A 19,622-nucleotide genomic window follows, 5' to 3' on the forward strand; every position below is an offset into this window, starting at 1 on the left:
AGACTAGCCTATCATTTTAAGGACAGCTTTCCTGTACTTACTTGCTTGTCATTCACAATTTGGTAAAAAAGCCTGAGTTCACGTGGATATATCTTTGTTCATTCATTAATTTATTAAACATTTATGGAGCATCCGCTCTCTGTCGGTCACTGTGCTGAGGTGTTGGGCATACAGCTCATTGATTCATAATGGATAGGATATCGGTTTGTCTATCTTAATCGTCCAGAAAATACTTTCCCCTCAATTTGTATTGAGTGAGATTTTATCCTTTCCTATATTTGATGTGTTTTCTTTTCTTCTTTTTAGCATTTCTGGCAAGGAGTCCATTATCGCTGGGCCTTTTTCATAGCCAGTGGTGTGTATCTAGATGACATTGCAAAACTGGTGGATGAGGGAAAGGTACGTGCAGCCCCTTGGATTGCTGGAGCATCCCCAGGAATCTTGGCCACCCACCCCCCAAGCCTAGTCAGTGGGAGCTCTCTGGGGGCAGGTGTGGTCAGTACCCATGCTGCTTTCCACGGCCAAGTTTAGGTGCTGTAGTTTGGTTCTGTCTCCATGGGAGTCCTAGACCTAGACTGCTACATCTGAAAAAGAGCCGACACCATCTGGTTCAGCCCTCTTAGTCTATAGGCAAAGGGCAGGCCCAGAGAGGTTATGTGATTTTCTCGAACACACTGAGACGGCTAGCAGAGCTGGCATTTACAGCTAGGCTGCTAATATTTTGTAATGATCCTGAAAAGAAGGCACCGCAAAGGTAATCTCTGCACCGAGGTCGGGACACACTTGTGAATTTACAGTAGAACTGCTCTGGAGCATCTAGAGTCCAAGGCTGCTCTGGAGGGAAGCAGATTGCCAGATTAGCCCGGTGAACAAATACTGTGGATTCTCAACTCTTAACAGGACCGGGCCAGGACTCCAGTCCCCAGGTCTCCTGTTCCCCAGCTAGTGTAACACACTTGGAGGGCAGATAATGGTATGTTTGAGAGGGTTAGTGGGTGGGACGTTGGTGGGGACAACTGGTCGATGTTTCTGATGGCTCAGGTCCATCCTGCAAGGACTCTATGGCGAAAGGACTGTTGCTTGTAGTTGGATCATCCCTTTTTGGGTGTCAAAAGGCCTTTCAGACCACTCTTTATTATGGTTTTTACATGGTCTTAACAGCCCTGACATTCTGTCTCTGGAAGAATAACCTGGAAGGAAAATTCCTATTCTGTTGCTGATATTTATGATTTTATTTAAGAGACTATATGAAATTATAGGGTAGAGACCCTTATATGCCCTAGAGGATTGCATGAGGTCATAGATAAAATGATTTTCATTTTATAGAGGAGAAAACAGGCTCAGAGAGAGAAAGGGACATGTTGAAGTTTGCATTAGTGGGACCAGGATGCATGCTTCCTGATTTCCAGTCCTGTGCTTTTCCCTCTCCATCATTCAGCTGCATCCTTAGTGCTGGAGGCTGATCTGGGACTTTAGCTTAAGTTGTCTCATCAGTGTCATTTTAGGGTGGGCAGGGAAAGGGGATGGAGTAGGGCCAGCTTTGCCCCTGCATGATCCATGCTGGGCCTGTGGAAAGAGCCCCTTGAGATGGGCTTTCTCGTGCTGGCACCTGCCCCTTGCCGGCCCATTTCGTATTTCCACTCTGATTTGGGGAAGGAATGTCTTCAGGACCTACTGGCTGCTTTTTGTGCATTTTAGTTTTTTTTTTTTTTTATTCTATTACAGCCATGGAAATATATGCTAGAAAATGGCCTGCTACTGTTTCCCAAATTTTGTGGCTTCAAGTTTGCGTGCCTTTTCTTAGACTTCTAAGTCTTAATGAGTACTGGGTAGACAGTCTCAGCCTTAGTGTGACTGTCCGTAAGCGCCTCTTTATAGGCTTCTTCTCACCTCCCGTAGGATGCTTATTTTATTTCCAGGAAGAAGGAAGTGAACTATCGTTAAATAACGTGGCCGATAGTTTTATGTGCTCTTTCATGTGATTGGAGCCCCGTCATTAGAGAGCTGCCCATCCTCCAGAAGCATCCTGTACAGTTGTGCTGATCCCAGTATGGCTCTAGGCTGTCCGCGTGCTTACCATTGCTCTTTTGTATTCAAAATATTGTGACTCTCTCTTTCTCTGCCTGGAAATTACTATTTATGCAACAGAGAAGAGAAGAGACTTGTGTATATGTAACTATTAAATTTGGCAGATAACTGGTAAAATGGCTAAAGGAGGACAAGGTAGAAATAAAGATGCCCTTGAGGTGTCCTCAGACGAGGGTGAGTGAGGAAATATTCTTTTGGCCTAACCAGGGTTATTTGGGCCCGGGAGTCCTTTCTGACAGTGAAGGACTCTGGGATTGTGGAAGTTGCTGTGTGACATTGGGTGCCGTGATAAGGCCAGCTGTCTTGATGTTCGTCCTGCCTCCTTGTGGGTGCGGGAGGGGGCCTGTCCACGCTGGGAAGTTATAGTAGGTAACAGAGCACATCTGCTTCTCTGGTGTGTGGCTGGTAGAGATTATTAAGTTGGACGAGGACATTGAGATTCTTCTAAGCTTTGGCTGAGTGCTTGGTGAATCTAACAGGTATCTGATAGAGGAGCTGTAGTTATTTCTGGAAAGTGTGAAACCATGAACCAAAAGAACCTACTCTTCTGAAATACTTTTTGAATTCATAATATATTTACAAGGTTCAAAAGGTAGGAGAAGTTATTTCCTGAAATCTTCCTTTGACTTCTGGCCCTCAGTCACCGAGCTTGCCCTTGTCAGACGCAACCACTGTCACCAGTTTCTGGGGAATTCCGGAGATGTTCTGTGTATCAGTAGGGTGATAGAAAAGGATGATGTGTAATTACCACACTGAGTGTAGCGGCCTGCTACCGAAACTGTGCCTTATGCCTACAGTTATTTTTGCTTTTTTTTTCCCCTAAGCACAATAAAAATTTCTTATTTTCATACTATATAGCAAACTTTTGGGTTAGCATACTCAAAGATTAGAAGCCGGAAAACATAGCACATGTCTAGTTTACTCACCTCCCCGCACCCCCATCCTGCCTTTCTGTCTCCTTGGAGAGACAGAGGCCCCATGACATTAAGTGACATGATCAAGGGCTCAAGGCTCTTGACCTCTAGGATAGTTCCTTCGACCACCATTTCTGTCTTTAAGATTGAGGCAGTAATACATACAACCTTCATTGTTTTCTGCTTGATTAAATAGCCATCTAAACATTTAGATAGGTGGGATTTGAAGTCTATCTACAAAATCTTCCTATATTTTTCAGTGTCTCTCAGGCCTGAGAGGAGGTGGGAAGGCAGATTTTTTAGACTATAGTCAGCTACTGATAAGAATGACTATGCTTCGAGGGAAAATACATGTGCATATTTGCTTGCATATGCATGTATTCATTTCCTATTGGTTCTGTAACAAATGGCCATAAATGTGGCTTGAAACCACACAAACTTAGTATCTTCTGGTTCTGGAGGCCAGAAGTCTAAAATGGGTCAGCAGGCCTGTGCTTCTTCTGGGGGCGGGCTGTAGGGGAGAACCTGTTCCCTGGCCTTCCCCAGCTTCTAGAGACTACCTGTATTTCTTGGTTCAGTCTTGAATCGCTTTGACCTCAGCTGCCATCATCCTGTCTCTCTCCAACTAACTGTCCCGCCTCCCTCTTCTAATGACCCTTGTGATTACACTGGGCTCATCCGGATAATCCTGCCCATCTCAAGATCCTGAAGTTAATCACGTCTGTGAAGCCCCTTTTGCCCTGTAAGTTACCATATTCACAGGTTTGGGGGATTAGAGTGTGGACATCTCTTGGAGCCATTCTTCTGCCTCCCACAATGCATAAAGTATCTCAAAAGATGAAAAAAACTTGAAATATTGGTTGTCCTAGAGGAGAACTAGGTGGCTGGGGTTCAAGTATGGGAGGGAGATTTTTCCTTCTACCCTTTCCTCTTTTCAAGTATGTTTATCTGTATACATATATTCTTTATGTAATTATGAAAGTCCTTTGATGTCATGTTCTTAACATTCACAGATCTGTGTTAAGATCCTGGGTGACCAGCTAAGCTTCTTGGTTGAGCGATGATAGAGATGACCTCAGTTTCTTTCTTTATTTTAGCCAGCATCAGAATAGTTCCTACGTAACTTTTTTGAATTTAATTTAAAACATTTACTGAGGGCCCATGAACTTTGCCTAGTAGGGGGAAAGATGGGTTGGCCACGCTGAGTTACTGTCTGAGCAGTGATGTCCACTAGAACTTTGTGCAGTACTTGAAGTGTTCTCTGTCTACACTGTCCAGTATGGTAGCCAGTGGCCACATGTGGCAATTGAACACTTGAAATGTGGCTAGTCCAACCGAGGGACTGAATTTTCCATTTTGTTTACCTTTGATTAATGGAAACGGCCACACGCAGCTAGAGGTCACCATACCTACCGGACTCTGCAGCTTTGGAGAAACGAGTGAGTTCTGAGGCAGGCAGTTTTCCCAGGCCCTTCTTGAGATCTGGGGCCTGCGTTTAGCAATGAATTACATTTTAAAACTTTGAGCTCCTTCTTTGCAACTGGCTTTTTTTCCTCCACAGCAAGGATGTAATGATCAGGGATGGAAGGCCTAGGGCTCCGAGAGGAGCCTGTCTTGCCAGCTGCTTGGGTCTGTGGGAAAAGGTAGGCCGAGTTTCTCCTCTCACCTTCTGGCTGGAAGGAGTGCCTTTTTCAGGGGGGCTTAGGGACAAGTCCCGGATGCCTTCCAGAATGGGCGCATTTCCTCCCTTGGAGTGTAGCCTCCATTACCTTTCCCCCACCCCTTCTTACCACCTCTTCCAGCTTTGAATTTTCTGGGGCCAGAAAGTTCCAGAAATAGCAAATCCAAGCAAAGCCCACTTCTTCCCCTTGTCTTCTTCCTAGCTCCTCGGTCGAAGCCCCCTTGTGCCTGGGAATACTGCCCCCATCTCAGAGGTAGTGCCGAGGCTGCGTCCCTGCTGCCCCGGCCCTGGGTCCCTGGTGCCTGGCACACGTGTGTGGACTTGGCCTTCTGCCAGGAGCCCTTAGGTCTCCCTTGCGTCTTGTCATCTGTTCATCTCCCTTCACACACCTCACCCTCTGGGAGCTGCAGTTTCTGTGCCCAGTGGAGGCGGAGGTAGAGGGTCTAGGGAAGAGAGGGACAGACCGTGACCCACGCTTCCGTCCCAGACTGCACCCCCGGCCATGCAGCAGTGCAGTCGGGAGTCCCGGCCCGAGCTCCGGCTGTTCTGCTAGGAGCTCTCACCCTGCACGGAGCACCAAGTGCTTAGCCACTGGCGCTTGGGCAGCTCGCGCAGGTGTGGCGGGCCCTGTGAAGCTCTGCCGTTGTGTCCTTCTTGCTGGGCACATGGGCCTTGAGGGAAAACCTCTCTGCCTACTGTTCTGCCTGCACAGATGGTGTCCTCCCTCCATCAGCTCTCCCGCAGAGGGCTTCTCTTCCCTCAGGCGAGGAGGCTCGCCCCGCGGCCGCCCAGGGAAGTCGTGCCCATGGTCCCCGCGTCCTCACAAAAGGGATGTCGGGCAGCAGGCGCCAAGTCCTGGGGCCTGGCGTTACACAGCCTTTGTCTACGCAGGTAAGGCGCCAGGAGAGCCTGAATTGGGTCCCAGACGGGAACGAGTGCGGTGCCGTGCGGAGCCCGCCCGCTTTATACCAGGGCTCCCTGTGGCTGCCGGACTCGAGCAGTGTCATCACATAAATGTGCCCACCTCACTGTGAGCAGCCTTTCTTTCCCCTCGCCGGATTTTTACTCTGCTCTCTTGGTCCGTAACAAACAGGCATTCTAGGCCCCGTGTGAGGCTCGGCTTCATTATCCAGTTAATCTCCATCTGCTGCCACCTATTCAGCCAGCAGCGGCATCTGCCTGCTTGTTAATCGAAAGCCTTTTTTTTCATTGTCACTTCTGGGAAGAGCTGAATGACTCATTCTGGCCCAGTCAGCCCTCTGGGGTTATCCGCCACAATAGGCCTGACCAGCCAGATTAAAGTGTGCGGTCACCGCAGGCCGGCTGTGTCATCAGCTCGGGATCCGTGGCTCCGGTCAGAGTTCTAGCGTGGACAGAGCTGGGCGAGCCTGGGCAGCTCATTTTCGAGCGGAGCCCGTGGCTTCCCTGCTGCCCCTCCCTCACCCTCTGGTAACACCGGGGCTGGGGTGCTTTCGTTACCCGTGTTAGAGCTCAGTGAGAAGTAGATGTGATTGACTCCTTTCTTTCCTTGGTTTACCACCCGCCCCCTCCCCTGGGGCCTGTGGTGTGTATCTGCTCTGGGGTCAGTGCCCAGCACTTAGAAGGCCGACAGCTGGTCAGTCCTTGTGGGATGAACAAATGTGTGTCTGCTACAAGTCAGGGACCCTAAGATTAAGGCAAGGGCCGCAGTGATTCCCCCGCGAGTGTGCAGTAAACCCACCTGGAAGGCTTCCTGAACATGCGTGGTCTCCACTCCACCCCAGCCCCTAGAGATTCTGATTTGGTGGTTCTAAGCAGAGACCGGGGACTCTGCATTTTTTGAAGCATGCATTCAGGTGATTCCTTTTTAGGTAATTAGCATCCAAAAAACAATGCCCCAGGGGCTTTCAAGAGAGTGATGGGTTCAGGAAGTTTCCTGTGGGACATGCAGGAAACAACTTTAGTGCATTCCATTTTTATTTACCAGAGAAGGCAGATAGGTTTCATTTGTCAAGTCAGCTCAGATCTGTTCCTAGTGGCTGCAGTGTGGAAGAAGATTCCGAGGACATGCTTAGCTTGCTGGGGATTGGGGGGGGAGGACCGTGGTTACTAATCAGTGATGTCATCTGCAGGTGCAGATGGGAGTGGGGGCCTCACCTGCTGTCTTGGGGGCCTGGACACAGGGCCTGGAGACTGGGTCCTCAGCTGCTATGGTCTCAGCACAGGGCAGGCCAGCAGAGATGCACAATGCGAGAAATCATTACAAGCCTTCGCCACCTTTCCTCCTCTTTAGATCTTGGGATTGGATGTAGAGAGCAGCCTGACAGGCTCGGGGGGAGGGGGAGAGCACACTCTGGTACCAGACTGGGTCCTGCCTTACCACTGAGCCACTGTGTGAAATTGGGTGACTTCTTTAACTCGGGGTCTTGATTTCCTTTTCTGTAAATGGAAGTAGTAATAGTACCTCGCTCCCAGGGATGAAATGAGGTGAAATATATCGAGCACTCAGGAGAGGGCCTGGCACATAGGACAGTGCGTGCTGGCTGTTACTTTTCCCCGGAGCTTACCAGGATTTGTGGGTAGAGAATTTTGAACTCTCTGGAGAAGGGAACTTTTGGAGTCAGAGACGCTCTTCTGGTGATGGGGCTGTGAAATTCACACAAGAGGAGGGTACATTGGGGGGCCTCCGAACCCCGCAAGAACACGTCTGTCTCTTGTGAAATGAGAAGGGTCATGAAATGTAGGCATGGGCTTAGGCCTTCTGACAACTTCTCCCTGTCCGTGGAGCTGCGGGAGTCAGGCCGCTGAAATACCCAGGGGACAGTTAGATGTTCACTTGTAGTTTTGAAAAGGAGGAGTTCAGTTGGATTTTTGCATCGGGAGAGAGGGTGCTGCTAACTGGGACCTGCGTTCAGAAGGCAGCACTGAGGATGCAGGAACAAGAACCACAGCATTCCAGCATCTGTGAGGTGGCTGTCTTGTTAAATTCTAACCAGCTGCTTGGCTGGTTAGCAAACCCTCCCAGGACAGCTTCACCCTGGGACAGTTGTCCTGAAACCCAGAGAGCCCACCCACGTAAGACTCTTGCTTCCCAGTTATCTTACTTGTTTTCACCCAAGTGACCTCTGTTAAGTTCCCCGTCCTGCGCTCAGGTTGTGCTGAGTGTTGGGGGGAGGGGGGAGTCCAGAAGAGGCGGCCTGGACCACAGGTACTCAAACTCTAAAAAAGAATCTGTCCTTAGTCTGTCCACTGCCTATGGGGGGAGGCGCACAGAGGTCCAACCAGCAAAACCTCGGGATGCGCCCTTTGGTGTTTACCGTACGCGACAGGGTGGCTGAGACGTGTGTGCCGCTGGAGCAGGCCGTCTGTGCAGAGGGCCAGCCAGGTCCCTAGCGGGCCCGAGAGAGCTCAGGCAGGGTCGTGTGAGACCTGGCCTGGAAGGGTGGTGGTTGGCAGAGCGGCACACACAGCACGTTCAGGCAGTGGTAAGTAGGCCATTGCGGTAAAGCGCAGCGTCGGCATGAGGGCCGAGGTTGAGATGGTGGCGGCCTTGGAATGCCTGGCCTGGGAGCTGTGGAGGGGCCGTGCGCAGGAGAGTGACGTGACCAGCACAGAAGACAGACTTGAGCCGCGGCCGGTCGGTTGGGCCACCTCACGGCGTGCAGTGAGGGGGGCAGAGGCGTGGGGTGGCGGTCAGCGCCTCGCCTCCGTGCACACGACAGAACCCCGAGGCTGGCCTGGAGGGAACGGATCCGCCTTGAAAACCTGCATCTTTCCTCCTCACCGGTCAATTTCTTCTCGTGTCTTACAGATTCAGCCAGTTATTGAAAAAACGTTTCCTTTTTCTCAAGTTCCAGAAGCCTTCCTGAAGGTAGAAAGAGGACATGCAAGAGGAAAGACCGTGATTAATGTCGTTTAAATAAACACTGTGTGGTGATTGTTGGCTGTCTTATTTGGTGAGTGCCTCTCGGCCTGGACGTTTTTGTAACCGTTGCTTTCCAGATTAGATGATAAATTCCATGATCCAAGTGTGGAAAAACAGACACCTTTTTGCCAGTAATTTGTCTTCTGAACTGAGCACAGATTCATTTTATAGGGCCCCCCTCTCCCCCGCGTCTGCATGTCACCCCGCCCACAGTGCTGTCTGGTACCCTGCGCGACATCCCTGTGTTCCTGTTTGCCGAGAGGTCCTCTGGGCCAAGCCGAGGGGACACACAAGTAAGACAGGCCATGCAAATGGCCGCGCTTGGCCTGCTCTAGAAATTGCACAGGGGAGACTGCAGAGCTTTCTTCAGGCTGTTTGTTCACGCCAGATTTTCCCATTGTGTCCTCTTCTGTTCCAGTAGCTCAGACTCTATTCCTGTGAGCTGCTAAATCTTGTGGCATGTGGCTGGATGGCAGCGTGAAGAGCTTCCTTCAAGCTGCCTCCTTCTTGAAAACAGTGCTCCTGGATGATTCCAGCTGGGCACGGTTTCCTCTGCCCTGCTGTGGTCCTGACCACCCTCAGTTCTCAACCTCTCCTTAGGGTCACATACAAAATCTGGCTGCTGATTTGGTTGTTGACTCTCAAGAAAATGAAAGGGGACGCTAAAGTTTCTAACTTTACATTTTGCATAAAGGCTAGGCCTCTTTCAACAATCGAAGCATGCTTCTCTGAGGACTTTTCCATGGAAATGGCAACCCTTCTCCAGTGTCTGACCTTAAATGCCTGCACTTAGTTATCTCACCAATAAGCCCCCTGCAGCTTTTGAATTTGTCTGTGACCTTCACTCAAGGTAAGTGTTTCTTTCCTGGTGTTTTCCTCATTACCTCACCTCAGCTACTGGCTTTTAGCTTTGGCCGTAGACTTGTTCAGGAACGTGCTACTCGGCTCATTCCTGTCAGACACTCAGTTGGTAACGTGTTAGATGAGGGCTTCTCTGGAATTGCTGGTCTCACCAGTACAAATACTCAGAAGAGCGAAAACGTTACTCTCGTCAGTCCCAGCCACTCTGACTTCCTTCTGAACGGTCTCCGCTCTTTTCCTGGCGGGCTCCCACGTGGTACAGTGAGGGGGCAGAGCTCTTGAGGGAGGACCTCACTTACCCTCACCCGCTTGGAAAGTGGAGCGGGGCTCTTTCACCACTGAGTCTGGAAAGCCCTGAAACCTGCCTCTTCCTCATCCGTCAGCCTCGCTGTGACGTCTTGTAACGGCCACGGCAGGGACGCGCTCAGCTCTCACCCGTACAGCTAACCAGAAACAAGCTTATTCAGGAGAGAAATTCAACACCGGCGATTGCAGGAGGTCTGACCCCCGCCCACTAGTGATCCGCACAAAGGCCTCAAGTCCCAGCTGTACATCTCGGAACCAGACAGACCTGTTGGCAGCTGTCGGACATGTGCAAACGTTACTTTAAAACTGAAGCTAAGCTCCTGACCACAGCTGCCGACCCACGACTCGAGAGAGGAGAGCACGTTTTAGCATTGGAAACACCCTGCAACAGATAAAAAGGAAACAAGATTTGTTCTTCCTGGGATGACAGCACCACTCTTAGCAAGGATAATGAAATGAGGACGAGCATATGCAAAGAAGTTCTAGCAGAAGGCACTGGTTGAAGGGTAGCCCCGTGTGGGCCAGTATGTTGTCATTAGATGATAAATTCCATCTTAACCTTTTTCACTGAAACGCTGCATTTTAGGGCTTCCTGAGTCCTACGATTTGAACAAGCATCGCTCCAGGCCTCCTTTCCTTCACGCTCTGGAGAATTGCCGGTCAGCCCCCACTGCCTGCCCCAAGTGTCACGGCTGCCGCCCGAGGCCGTGTGGCCACGGGGCCGTGGTGCGGCGACCAGAGGCGGCCCCGCGCAGGCCTCGCGCCAGGGCGGCTGGCTAGGAGGGCAGCACCTGAGGCGACAGGCCTGAGCTTAGCAAAGGCTCCTAGGCCATTGCTTCAGAACGAATTGTAGAGGAGGGAGGATGGACTGATAAACTAGGTCTGGCATCCGCAACAAAAGCGTTAAGCGACACTCGTTCGTGACATTTCAGGGCAGCCCGCAAGTGGGTTAAAATCATCCAGATCCTGCTCGTGTTAGCGGACGTGACGTGAAATCCTGTACACTTACTAATGTTCAATACTAACAAAGTAGTATTTTATTTGGTTCCTTAAAATGATTCGATAAACCTTTCACCACTTTACTATAGAGCATAATTAATGATCCCAGAAAACCGAAGAACCAAAATTATTGGCCTGATACATTTCTTCTCAGATGCTAACAAACACTTCAGCTTTTGTCCGTCCCTGTAAAGTGTAAGGCATTGGTAGGCCCACAAAGTCTACTCGAAGTCTGTTCCTATTCTCTCCTGTCACTATCTTTGGAAATAATTTAAAATGTCCAGTCTTGATACAACTTTTTTTTTTTTTTTAAACACCCAAAAGCTGCTAATGAGGCAACCTGGTAAGCAGCTACCGAAAGGAAATGAAAGGCAGGAAATGAAAGAAGGACAAATGGTTGGTTTAAAACTATTACAGTCTTTTGAAAAGAGGAGACCATAGTCCTGGTCATGGCAGGGTCATTCAGGGGAGGACCTAGAGCTCCTGCAGAAGAAGCAGGTCCCCTTTCCTTGGGGCTCTGTCCGTTTTTGTTTTTAAGCAGCTGGAAGACCTCCAGGAGCATTCCTCCTGCATTCTTCAGGTTTACAGGACCATGGCTTCCCACACTTGTGTTAACTTCTCTTTGCTGACGGTGTTGAGGATAATGTGATTTTGGTCATACTGTGTTCCCCCTGAAAGAAAAAAAAGGAAAATAATAAAAGGAAATGTGCCTGTAGCAGACAAAGCGGAGAGGAAAGGCCTGGGCTGAGAGGATGAATCAGCTCTCGGTTGTGTTCAAATCCCATCCTGTGGGCACCAACAACTCCACACAGGATGTCCTACCTCCCAGGGCTCCTTTTCCTACTCAAGACTTAAAAGCTAGGAAGCACTCACTCTTTAGGTGTCTGAAGTGAGGAGGTGAGGGGTGGGGAGGTGGAAGAATCTAGAGAAGGGAAAAGGAACAGAGTGCTGGTGAAATATATTCAGTGATCGTGGATTTGCTATACCAGGCCTTGAAAGTAGTGGAAGGGTTGGCATCTGGAACAGGTTTTGCATGAACAATGACAAATGGCTGTATTAGGGCAAAGGGGAGGTTTGAAAGACACCCAGATACGTGGACTGGGCAGCATGCCCACTCCTGGGAACGCACTTGGTATATAAAAATTCATAGCACTTGATCCTGAGTTTAACTGTACTTTTAAAATTAGCATAATTTAAACTCCCTTTCACCAGAATGTAAGAATATTTTCCAAGGGTGCCTACTAGACATTTAGATACGTGGGTGCTAAAAAACATGGCCTCTTCTTTTGATGGAGAAGCATCAAAGTGTTACCTGATTTTTTTTTTTCTTCAGTGTGGAATAAGTAACGGTTTCAAATACCTTATCCTTTCTTAGCATAAGCCTCTGCACCAAGGTTATATCATAGGGACTCCATCGAAATAAAAATCTGTTCCTCTAGATGTGAGGCAGTGTGACAGGTATTGAAATCCTACTGCATCCTCAAGCCAAGAATTAAATGTTCTTATTTTTTTAAGCATTTATAAGAAATCAGTTTATCATCACCGATGATCTAGAGCCTCTACACATCTAGGTGTAGGACAGAATACCAGAGCAAGGTGCCCTGAGCCTGTGTGTCGTGGGGAAAAAAGTTCACCACCACCAGCAAATCCCACTGTCTCCACTGAGACACACACACTCTACTCCATTGAGATTTGGGGGTGTATTAGGGTCACAGTGTTGCCTTGCTTCACTCTTTAGGATTATGATGTAATATACGCAAAAAGAATGTTAAGATACCATAATCTTAATTAGAATCATGAAGACTAGAAAGTCCTTGAGAAATCATCTGATTTCATTCTTCTGCCTCTGGGGAGAATGGAGATCATCCCAAACTTTTGATGTTTTTAAAGCGAGGAGGAATCTGCTTCCATTGCTGTCATAATGTACGGGGTCTGAAATAATACAGGACTTCTACCGAAAAACGCCTCCCTCCCCAGACACCAGGAGGTAAGTTACAAGAAAGCCCCTTGGTCTGATAGATCTTGGGGCAAGGTCAGCAGGTAACAAATGGTTCAACAGCTGTAGCTGAGGAAAATCCGAGTCTCCTATTAAGTGTAACCGAGAGGGATTTGTATTTCCCTTGCACCTAACTCCCTCATGTCCACGAGGTGGCATCACTCTCCCACATTCTGAGAAAGTGAAATTCAGTTTAACAAGGCCAGTGACTAGTGCAGTTCCCCCTACCTAGTCTATACTGAGAGTTCATAAACCTATAGAACCCTATCCTTACTCAGGAAGCATTGGAAGTATTTAGAATGCATTTTAGGAAGGGACCTTGGAGCTTTAAAGCAAAGCCCTACGGAGGAAGCTTCTAGAGTCCCACGGTTCTTGTCAGTCAAGACTCAAAGCCAGGTGTCCTTACTCCTTGTCAAGTTCCAGTGTAGCAAGTGGGAAATAGTCCTGTATGCTTCGAGCGTCTACCTTGTAAACTCTCTGAAGCCAAGGTAGTATTTCCCTCCCCACTTTGGTACCCGGTATGACTAGCTCATAAGGATTACAGGAACCTCTTAACCTTGACACAGAAAACTGATCACATAAGAAACATGAATCCATGTTTTTTAAAAAACAATGTTTCCAATCTAGTCACATTTCTTTGCTTTTGAAACTCTGTCTTATAAGACCAAGGAGCTCTAGTTCAATAAGGTGATACATGCATATGCATGAGAATCCTCAGCTATACTCACTGAGATCAGGGCCTTTTGTGATTTTTAGTCTATTATAATAAAAATGGTTTGAAGTCAGCCTAGGTCCAGATTCCACCTGAGCACTTACGGGTCTAGGACTCTGATCAACCCCTCTGAGCCTTACTCTTGCGGCTATAAAATGGGACCGGGGAGGAGGGGGAACCTGGGGCTCCTAGGGTCGCTGGGAAGAGCCCGTGAGCTAGAATGCATGGAGAGTGTTCGCAGTGGCTGGTCCAGAGCAAGGGATCGCTTACTATTAAGAGTATGCACGTTTTCACAAGTGAAAAATACATTTTTAGTTAAGTACAGACACAACAGAGAAAATAAATGATTCTTACCTTTGACATCTAAAACTAAATTCGGTTTCAACTTGCTGTAGATCCTGCCGTCCGGCTTCATGCTCCAGAACTGACTGTCGACATTCTGGTCGAGGGCGAGGCCCAGTTTAGAGCCAGAGGTCACGAGGCTCCCCACGATCGTCAGGCAGCAGTCTTCTGCTATCTGCTTATGGGAAAGACAAGGCAGCTGAGAGACGGAGACATGTTCAAGGATCATGACCAGTTCTTGGCACGAATTGACTTTTAAAGTTGTCTTCGTTGTCCGCTTCATTTACCCCAGAGGAGGCTTTAGCCAGAGGAACTGGGATCAAGCAACAAATACTTACACCTTCATTTCAGGTGACACGAGTGCTGGAAAGTTCTCCATTCTTGTCCGTTGTAAGATTTCTGCCCTTCGTGAGTCAGGGAAACCTTAGAACATTAGTTCTCCCTTTCAGAAATGACCATGATCAGAGGCGGGGGTCTATTGCTGTATCTCCCCTGACCTAACCATCTCTGCTCAGCCTGACCCTTCTGGAATGTGACTGCATCTTTAATTTGAAAGGCTGTTGTAACACTGAAATAGCTTAAAGGGCATTTTATTATTTTAAAACTTGAAATTCCACCTACTCACTTGTCTTTCCTTCATGAGAAATGTCTAGAAAGTTCCAAAAAGGCAACTATAAAAAGAGGATAAAATACAAATGCAGTGGAGTGTGAATTAATGCAAAGATTTTAAGGGGCCTTTTCTGAAGTGAATCTACCTTCTCTATATAAGCTGTGTAGTCATATGTTCACGTGATGTTAACACATCCTGCTACAGAAAATGCTTATGAAAAGTGTATAATAGATAAAAAGAGTGATAATCTGGGACACTGTTTCTCACTGACCTACTGAATTCACAGTTAACATCACTAAAGTGTTTATTAGAAGTAATTATAAGTAATTGCTGAAAGGCACTGTTTTCTTGAAGTGTTTAATTCAAAGACAGAAGTTGGCTTTTTTTATGCTTCTACAGTCCAGCCCCTTCTGCTTCTCATGCTATTTCTTCTACGCCTGTCTAAACAGTACTTCCGCTTACTGAAAGGATGATTCTCTCTCAAGCACAACAGACCCAGTTAACAGGTTGTGCTCCCTTCCACAGGGCTGTATGCCTTCTGCTGACTCATGGGCACCAAGGTTTAAGAAAAAAATCGGGAGCAAACAGTCAAGCCCAAGAAGGAGTTAAAAAGACTATCTACAACAGAAGCGTGAGCCTCTCTAATGAAGTCTTATAGTACATTCAGCTTTACCATGTCTTGTATGGCAGGAGGGATGCAACAGGGAGACAGACCATTTTCCATTTTACAAGGTATGACAATTAGGCAGTGGACTGTGTTGTACACAGGGTCATATGTCTTCGCCCTAGTCTGCAGGGTCCTCCAAAATAAAACAAGAATGATTTGCATTTACAGTGCTGGGGCTTCTTGAAATCATAATAAGTAGATTAAGGAAAAGGGGGAAAATAACACAGACACTTCCTTCTATTACCACATAATCAGGTATGGATGTAAATATTCCATCCTGGATCAGTGCTAGGTTTACCTCCCGTTTTAAGTTCCTAGATTGGTTGGTTCTATCAGCTAAAAAATATTTTCATGGAAAACCTTCTAATTTAGTTCTCAAAGTGCTCCAGGAAGTGTGAAATAGCATCTACTTGAAGAAAGAGGCTATTACAAACCCTTATCTAATCCTAAAAGCTCACCCTGCATTTGATGCATCCTTCTTGATAAATCCAAATCTGATCGTCAGCACCGACATCTTCCATGACCTGTATTCTAAGAAGCTTCAGATCCTCTAAGTTTCCATTGGTGGACATGAATAACCCCGTTGCTTTGTTTCGAAGTCTGAAATAAATTCGTTTCTGGAAGACAAAGATGCCGGCAGTAGTCATATATAGGGAGTACTGTTAGGAGCACAGAATAAGCATCGACAGCAGGGGCAGAATCAGAGGTGAGGCTGGAATAGGGATCATTGCTATATCCCTCAGAGGCTTTAGGATTTTCCCAAGGAGGAGAGTTTGTCAAAATTTCCAAGTGCCGGGGGCAGGGAGCCTGGGGAGAGCCCACAGGCTGGACGTTGGTGTGGTAGCATTTCCGAAAGCCATCACGACCCCTCAGCACCAGAAACAGAGCCCAAATCCAAAAATTCAGGGGGTGGGGAGAGACCAATTTCATACTTAAAACTGAAACTAAAAAGCTGAGTTACATTTACAAAAAAAAAAAAAGACTTCAGAGAAGAGTACTGAAAACCTGGAGAGGGAAAACAAATACCTGAACAAAAGGTCGTAGAGAACCTATTTGTCGACAGCCACTGAACTCATACCAGTTCGGGACTTCCGCTGGGGACAGGAGGAACTGCCGGCCCCTGTAATTGCCATATTCATAAGTAACCCATCTGGGGAAAAAGTAGAAAACCACAGTAAGTGGCAGTATCCATTTGACAGTCGGCTGCCGTTACATTTATTTTTACAGTGCTTCCCGTTTTTACACCAAGTTTTATACCTTAAACATACATGGGGGGAGAAAAGGAAACTACCTTATCTAAAACACTTAAAGCACCCATTTCTTGACAAGTAGGAAATTCTTGGTACATGAGTATTTATGCCGAAAAGATCCATTCCTGAATAGAAACAGGTAAGTTTTTCCCTCTTAATAAGGCCATGAAATACGGTCCTTTCCACAAGGCTGCCCCGTACTTCCTGTGAGGCTTTCATAAAACATTTTCAGTTGTAATTTTTTTTTTAAAGATTTTATTTATTTGAGAGAGAGCGAGCACTCAAAAGGGGGTGCGGGCATAGGGAGAGGGAGAAGCAGGGAGCCCGACGCGGGGCTCGATCCCAGGACCCTGGGATCATGACCTGAGTTGAAGGCAGACACTTAACCGCCTGAGCCACCCAGGCACCCCCAGTTGTAATAATCTTTCATTTAAATAGTTACTATTTGTGAAGTTCTTAGTGTGTGACACATGCTATGTATTATATAAGGGTTAAATAAAAATAACTCAATAAATGTTTATTTAAAACAAGTGTAATCTTCCTCAATCCAGAAAACTGCTGAAGATACTCTGGTCTCTCTGCCCGAAGATGCTGTTACCCACACCTGAAAAAGTATGGGTTCTAGTACACACTGGCATGCAGGAAACCCAGCAACCTTCCTCTCTGGCTGATGTATGACATCAATGAAGAATGTTCTCTGCTTTTAATCCCAGAACTCTAAAATGTTATCTTAGCCATTTTATCATAAAAACAAAATATTAAAACCTTCTGGGGGGGGGAATCACCCATAATTCTACCACCATAGTAATCCATAATAGTTTTGTTAATAACTGCAGGCCCCTCCAATATCTGATGCATATAGATAGATTATGCCTGTTGTTTTTAGGAGGGAAAGAAAAATAATTTCTTAAAAATACTTATTACATGGGTAGTCCTTATTCATTTTTATATCTTAATTTCAAAATTATTCAAAGTTGAGAAAAATCTTTCCACATTGACTTTTAATCATCATGCAAGCATCTGCTAATCATTCTTAGGTAAAGGAAAATCCTGACCCTTACTCCAAAGCCCAAGGACTTGGCCTTTCAAAGGGATAAGAAAAATCAGCTCCCTTTCTTACTTGCTAAAAAAGTGCTGAATATATTTACTGAGCACTGGTTTGCAAAGGATTCCCCTAGGAACTTGAGAGGAGCTAAAGACAAAGTCCTTTCCTTAAGTAAATTAAAAATCTGGATGAAGAGATGAAAACTACCTCACACATGACTTTTCCCAGTGGGAAAACTGTGCTATGAAGGTGCATAATTATTAATCCTCACAGGAAATAAGGGGATAAGAGGTTATATTTCAGTTTGCTTAAAGTAGCATAGGCAAGAAAGAAACATGATTAAACCTAATTTTAAAAATCAAATATTTTACTGAATAAAAAGTAGGTAACTCACTTACATGCCACCAATCACCTGAACAGAGCGTATCTGTGTGTTGAATCCTAGGGATCGGAGATTAACTACTTCTGCATTAAGTTCAATCTTTTTTCCTTTGAAGTCTTCTCTTTCAAAAAGAATAATTGTTGGTTCAGAAAATTCCTGTTGAACAAAAATAGTGTTCTGTTACTCAGCTTTGATAATAATTCGAACTCATACAGAAATATCTTGTTAAGGACAAATCACAAGATCTGACCAGGCTTAGCCTGTCCTAAAGTCGCTTTCCCTGGAGGTCTGGGTGTTCCTGTACTCCAAAGCTAAATTGAGGAAGGACAGAGGGGCAGGAAGGTTTTCTACTGCATAGAAAGGTAGGCAAATATAATAGTGTTTTAAAGCAGGGGCGGGGGGGGAGGGAGACACATATCCTAGGCACAAAGGAAGGGGTATTTGAATCATCAACACTAGTAATTTATTTTCAATTTTGCCATTTTTTTATTGGGGATAAGGAGGGGCTAGAGAGCCATGTACGTAAATAAATGGTAAGGGTCTAAGGATGGTGGCGGTCTGGGGTCTAGTGGGACAGTGGTAATTACCTAATCAAGGAACCTTCCCCTTGTAAGCATTTTTCAAATGTCTTTTTTGTTTTAATTGTCAGTAAGACAACAGATTCTGTGTACTCGTGCTCCCAAGCTTTCCTGTAGGAATAATTGTTAGGAGAGAGAAAAAGAAAACAAAAAACCAAGGTGCAAGCCCCACTTTTGAGCCCTCATTCATTTGAAAGAGGACCAGAGCACAGAGGTCCACCAATTTTGAGAAAATAAAAAGCTGGCAGCTCGTGCTTGTTTTTCAAATTACAGACCCTCCTGACCCCAGTCGACGCTCTAATGATAATAATCCTAAGATCATAAATAATACATCAAAAATCCCCTCCCTGCTTAAAGTTTTGTGGTTAGGGTGTGGACACTTACGGCCTCATTTATGTGGATGTGCCCTGACGTGTACAAAGAATCTGTGGAGCAGTAAACAGAGCAGATGAGGCCGTAGAGGTGGTTTGTATGGTGCAGGAATGAGGTTATATAAAACAGAAGGAAACGACCTGAGTATCAGAAGTGGCCTGAGCAGGTATGCCAAGTGCTAGTTGAAGGAAGGCGTCTGAAAACCTGACCACTGAGGTGGGTTTGTTTTGTTGTTGTTTTTTAAATATACATTTGGAGGTAGCTTTTAGAATTCTAGGCAGGTTAAATATTAAAGTTTTAGATATTTTATTGTTTATAAGCTAATGAATCTTACGCATCATCCCATGTTTCTCTGCTACTATTTTCACATCTCAAGAAAGGTCAACATTTCCGTTATTTGAACAGGCAGGCAGAGAGGAGATAAGCCACCTCATGTATGTTCTCCCTACTTTTAAAACGCAAGTCACCAATGACATATGTTTAAAGCTTTGTAGGTGAGATCAGCTACAAAAAAAACTACAGACACACCCAGACTTGAACATCTGAACATTATCTTGATGTTTTGTTTTACTGAATATCACTTTGGCTACATCAAAATTGAAGGTTTCTGTTCAGAAAGGGACACTATCATATGAACTAGCAAGGAACTGTGATAAACCAGGAGAAGACATGATTGCAAGTCTCTAAAACAGAGTGCTAAATTGAAAAACCACAAGGACTTTCTGCAACTCAGTAACAACAACAAAAGATACAGAAAACTAAACAAGAGCTTGGCAAAGGCTGTAAAACAGGCAGTTCACTGAACAGAAAACCCAAATGACTAATTAGTGTATGAAAGCCCGGTCTCACTAATAGTAAAACATATCACAACGAGATAATACTTTCTGCCCAGTTTCTTCAAACTGACGAAAGTGA

The 19,622-nt window shown here is 46.2% G+C and overlaps 2 protein-coding genes across 2 annotated transcripts in view; one reads left to right on the top strand and one right to left on the bottom strand.

Moving 5' to 3' along the window:
* RTN4IP1 (reticulon 4 interacting protein 1) overlaps window positions 1-8,592 on the top strand; it is a 44,206-nt gene extending 35,614 nt beyond the window's left edge. Inside the window, exons 8-9 of the mRNA XM_021693143.2 lie at window positions 307-399; window positions 8,474-8,592. Of these exons, the coding sequence (XP_021548818.1) occupies window positions 307-399; window positions 8,474-8,581 (201 nt within the window). The 3' untranslated portion in view covers window positions 8,582-8,592. The remainder of the gene's footprint in view (window positions 1-306; window positions 400-8,473) is intronic.
* Window positions 8,593-11,066: 2,474 nt separating this feature from the next.
* The window catches only part of CRYBG1 (crystallin beta-gamma domain containing 1), a 193,149-nt gene continuing 184,593 nt past the window's right edge, over window positions 11,067-19,622 (bottom strand). The window contains 5 exon segments of the mRNA XM_021693066.2: window positions 11,067-11,424; window positions 13,816-13,978; window positions 15,539-15,697; window positions 16,107-16,230; window positions 17,774-17,913. Of these exon segments, the coding sequence (XP_021548741.2) occupies window positions 11,336-11,424; window positions 13,816-13,978; window positions 15,539-15,697; window positions 16,107-16,230; window positions 17,774-17,913 (675 nt within the window). The 3' untranslated portion in view covers window positions 11,067-11,335.

This window comes from Neomonachus schauinslandi, chromosome 8 (assembly GCF_002201575.2).
Source record: "Neomonachus schauinslandi chromosome 8, ASM220157v2, whole genome shotgun sequence".
NCBI classification, from domain to species: domain Eukaryota; kingdom Metazoa; phylum Chordata; class Mammalia; order Carnivora; family Phocidae; genus Neomonachus; species Neomonachus schauinslandi.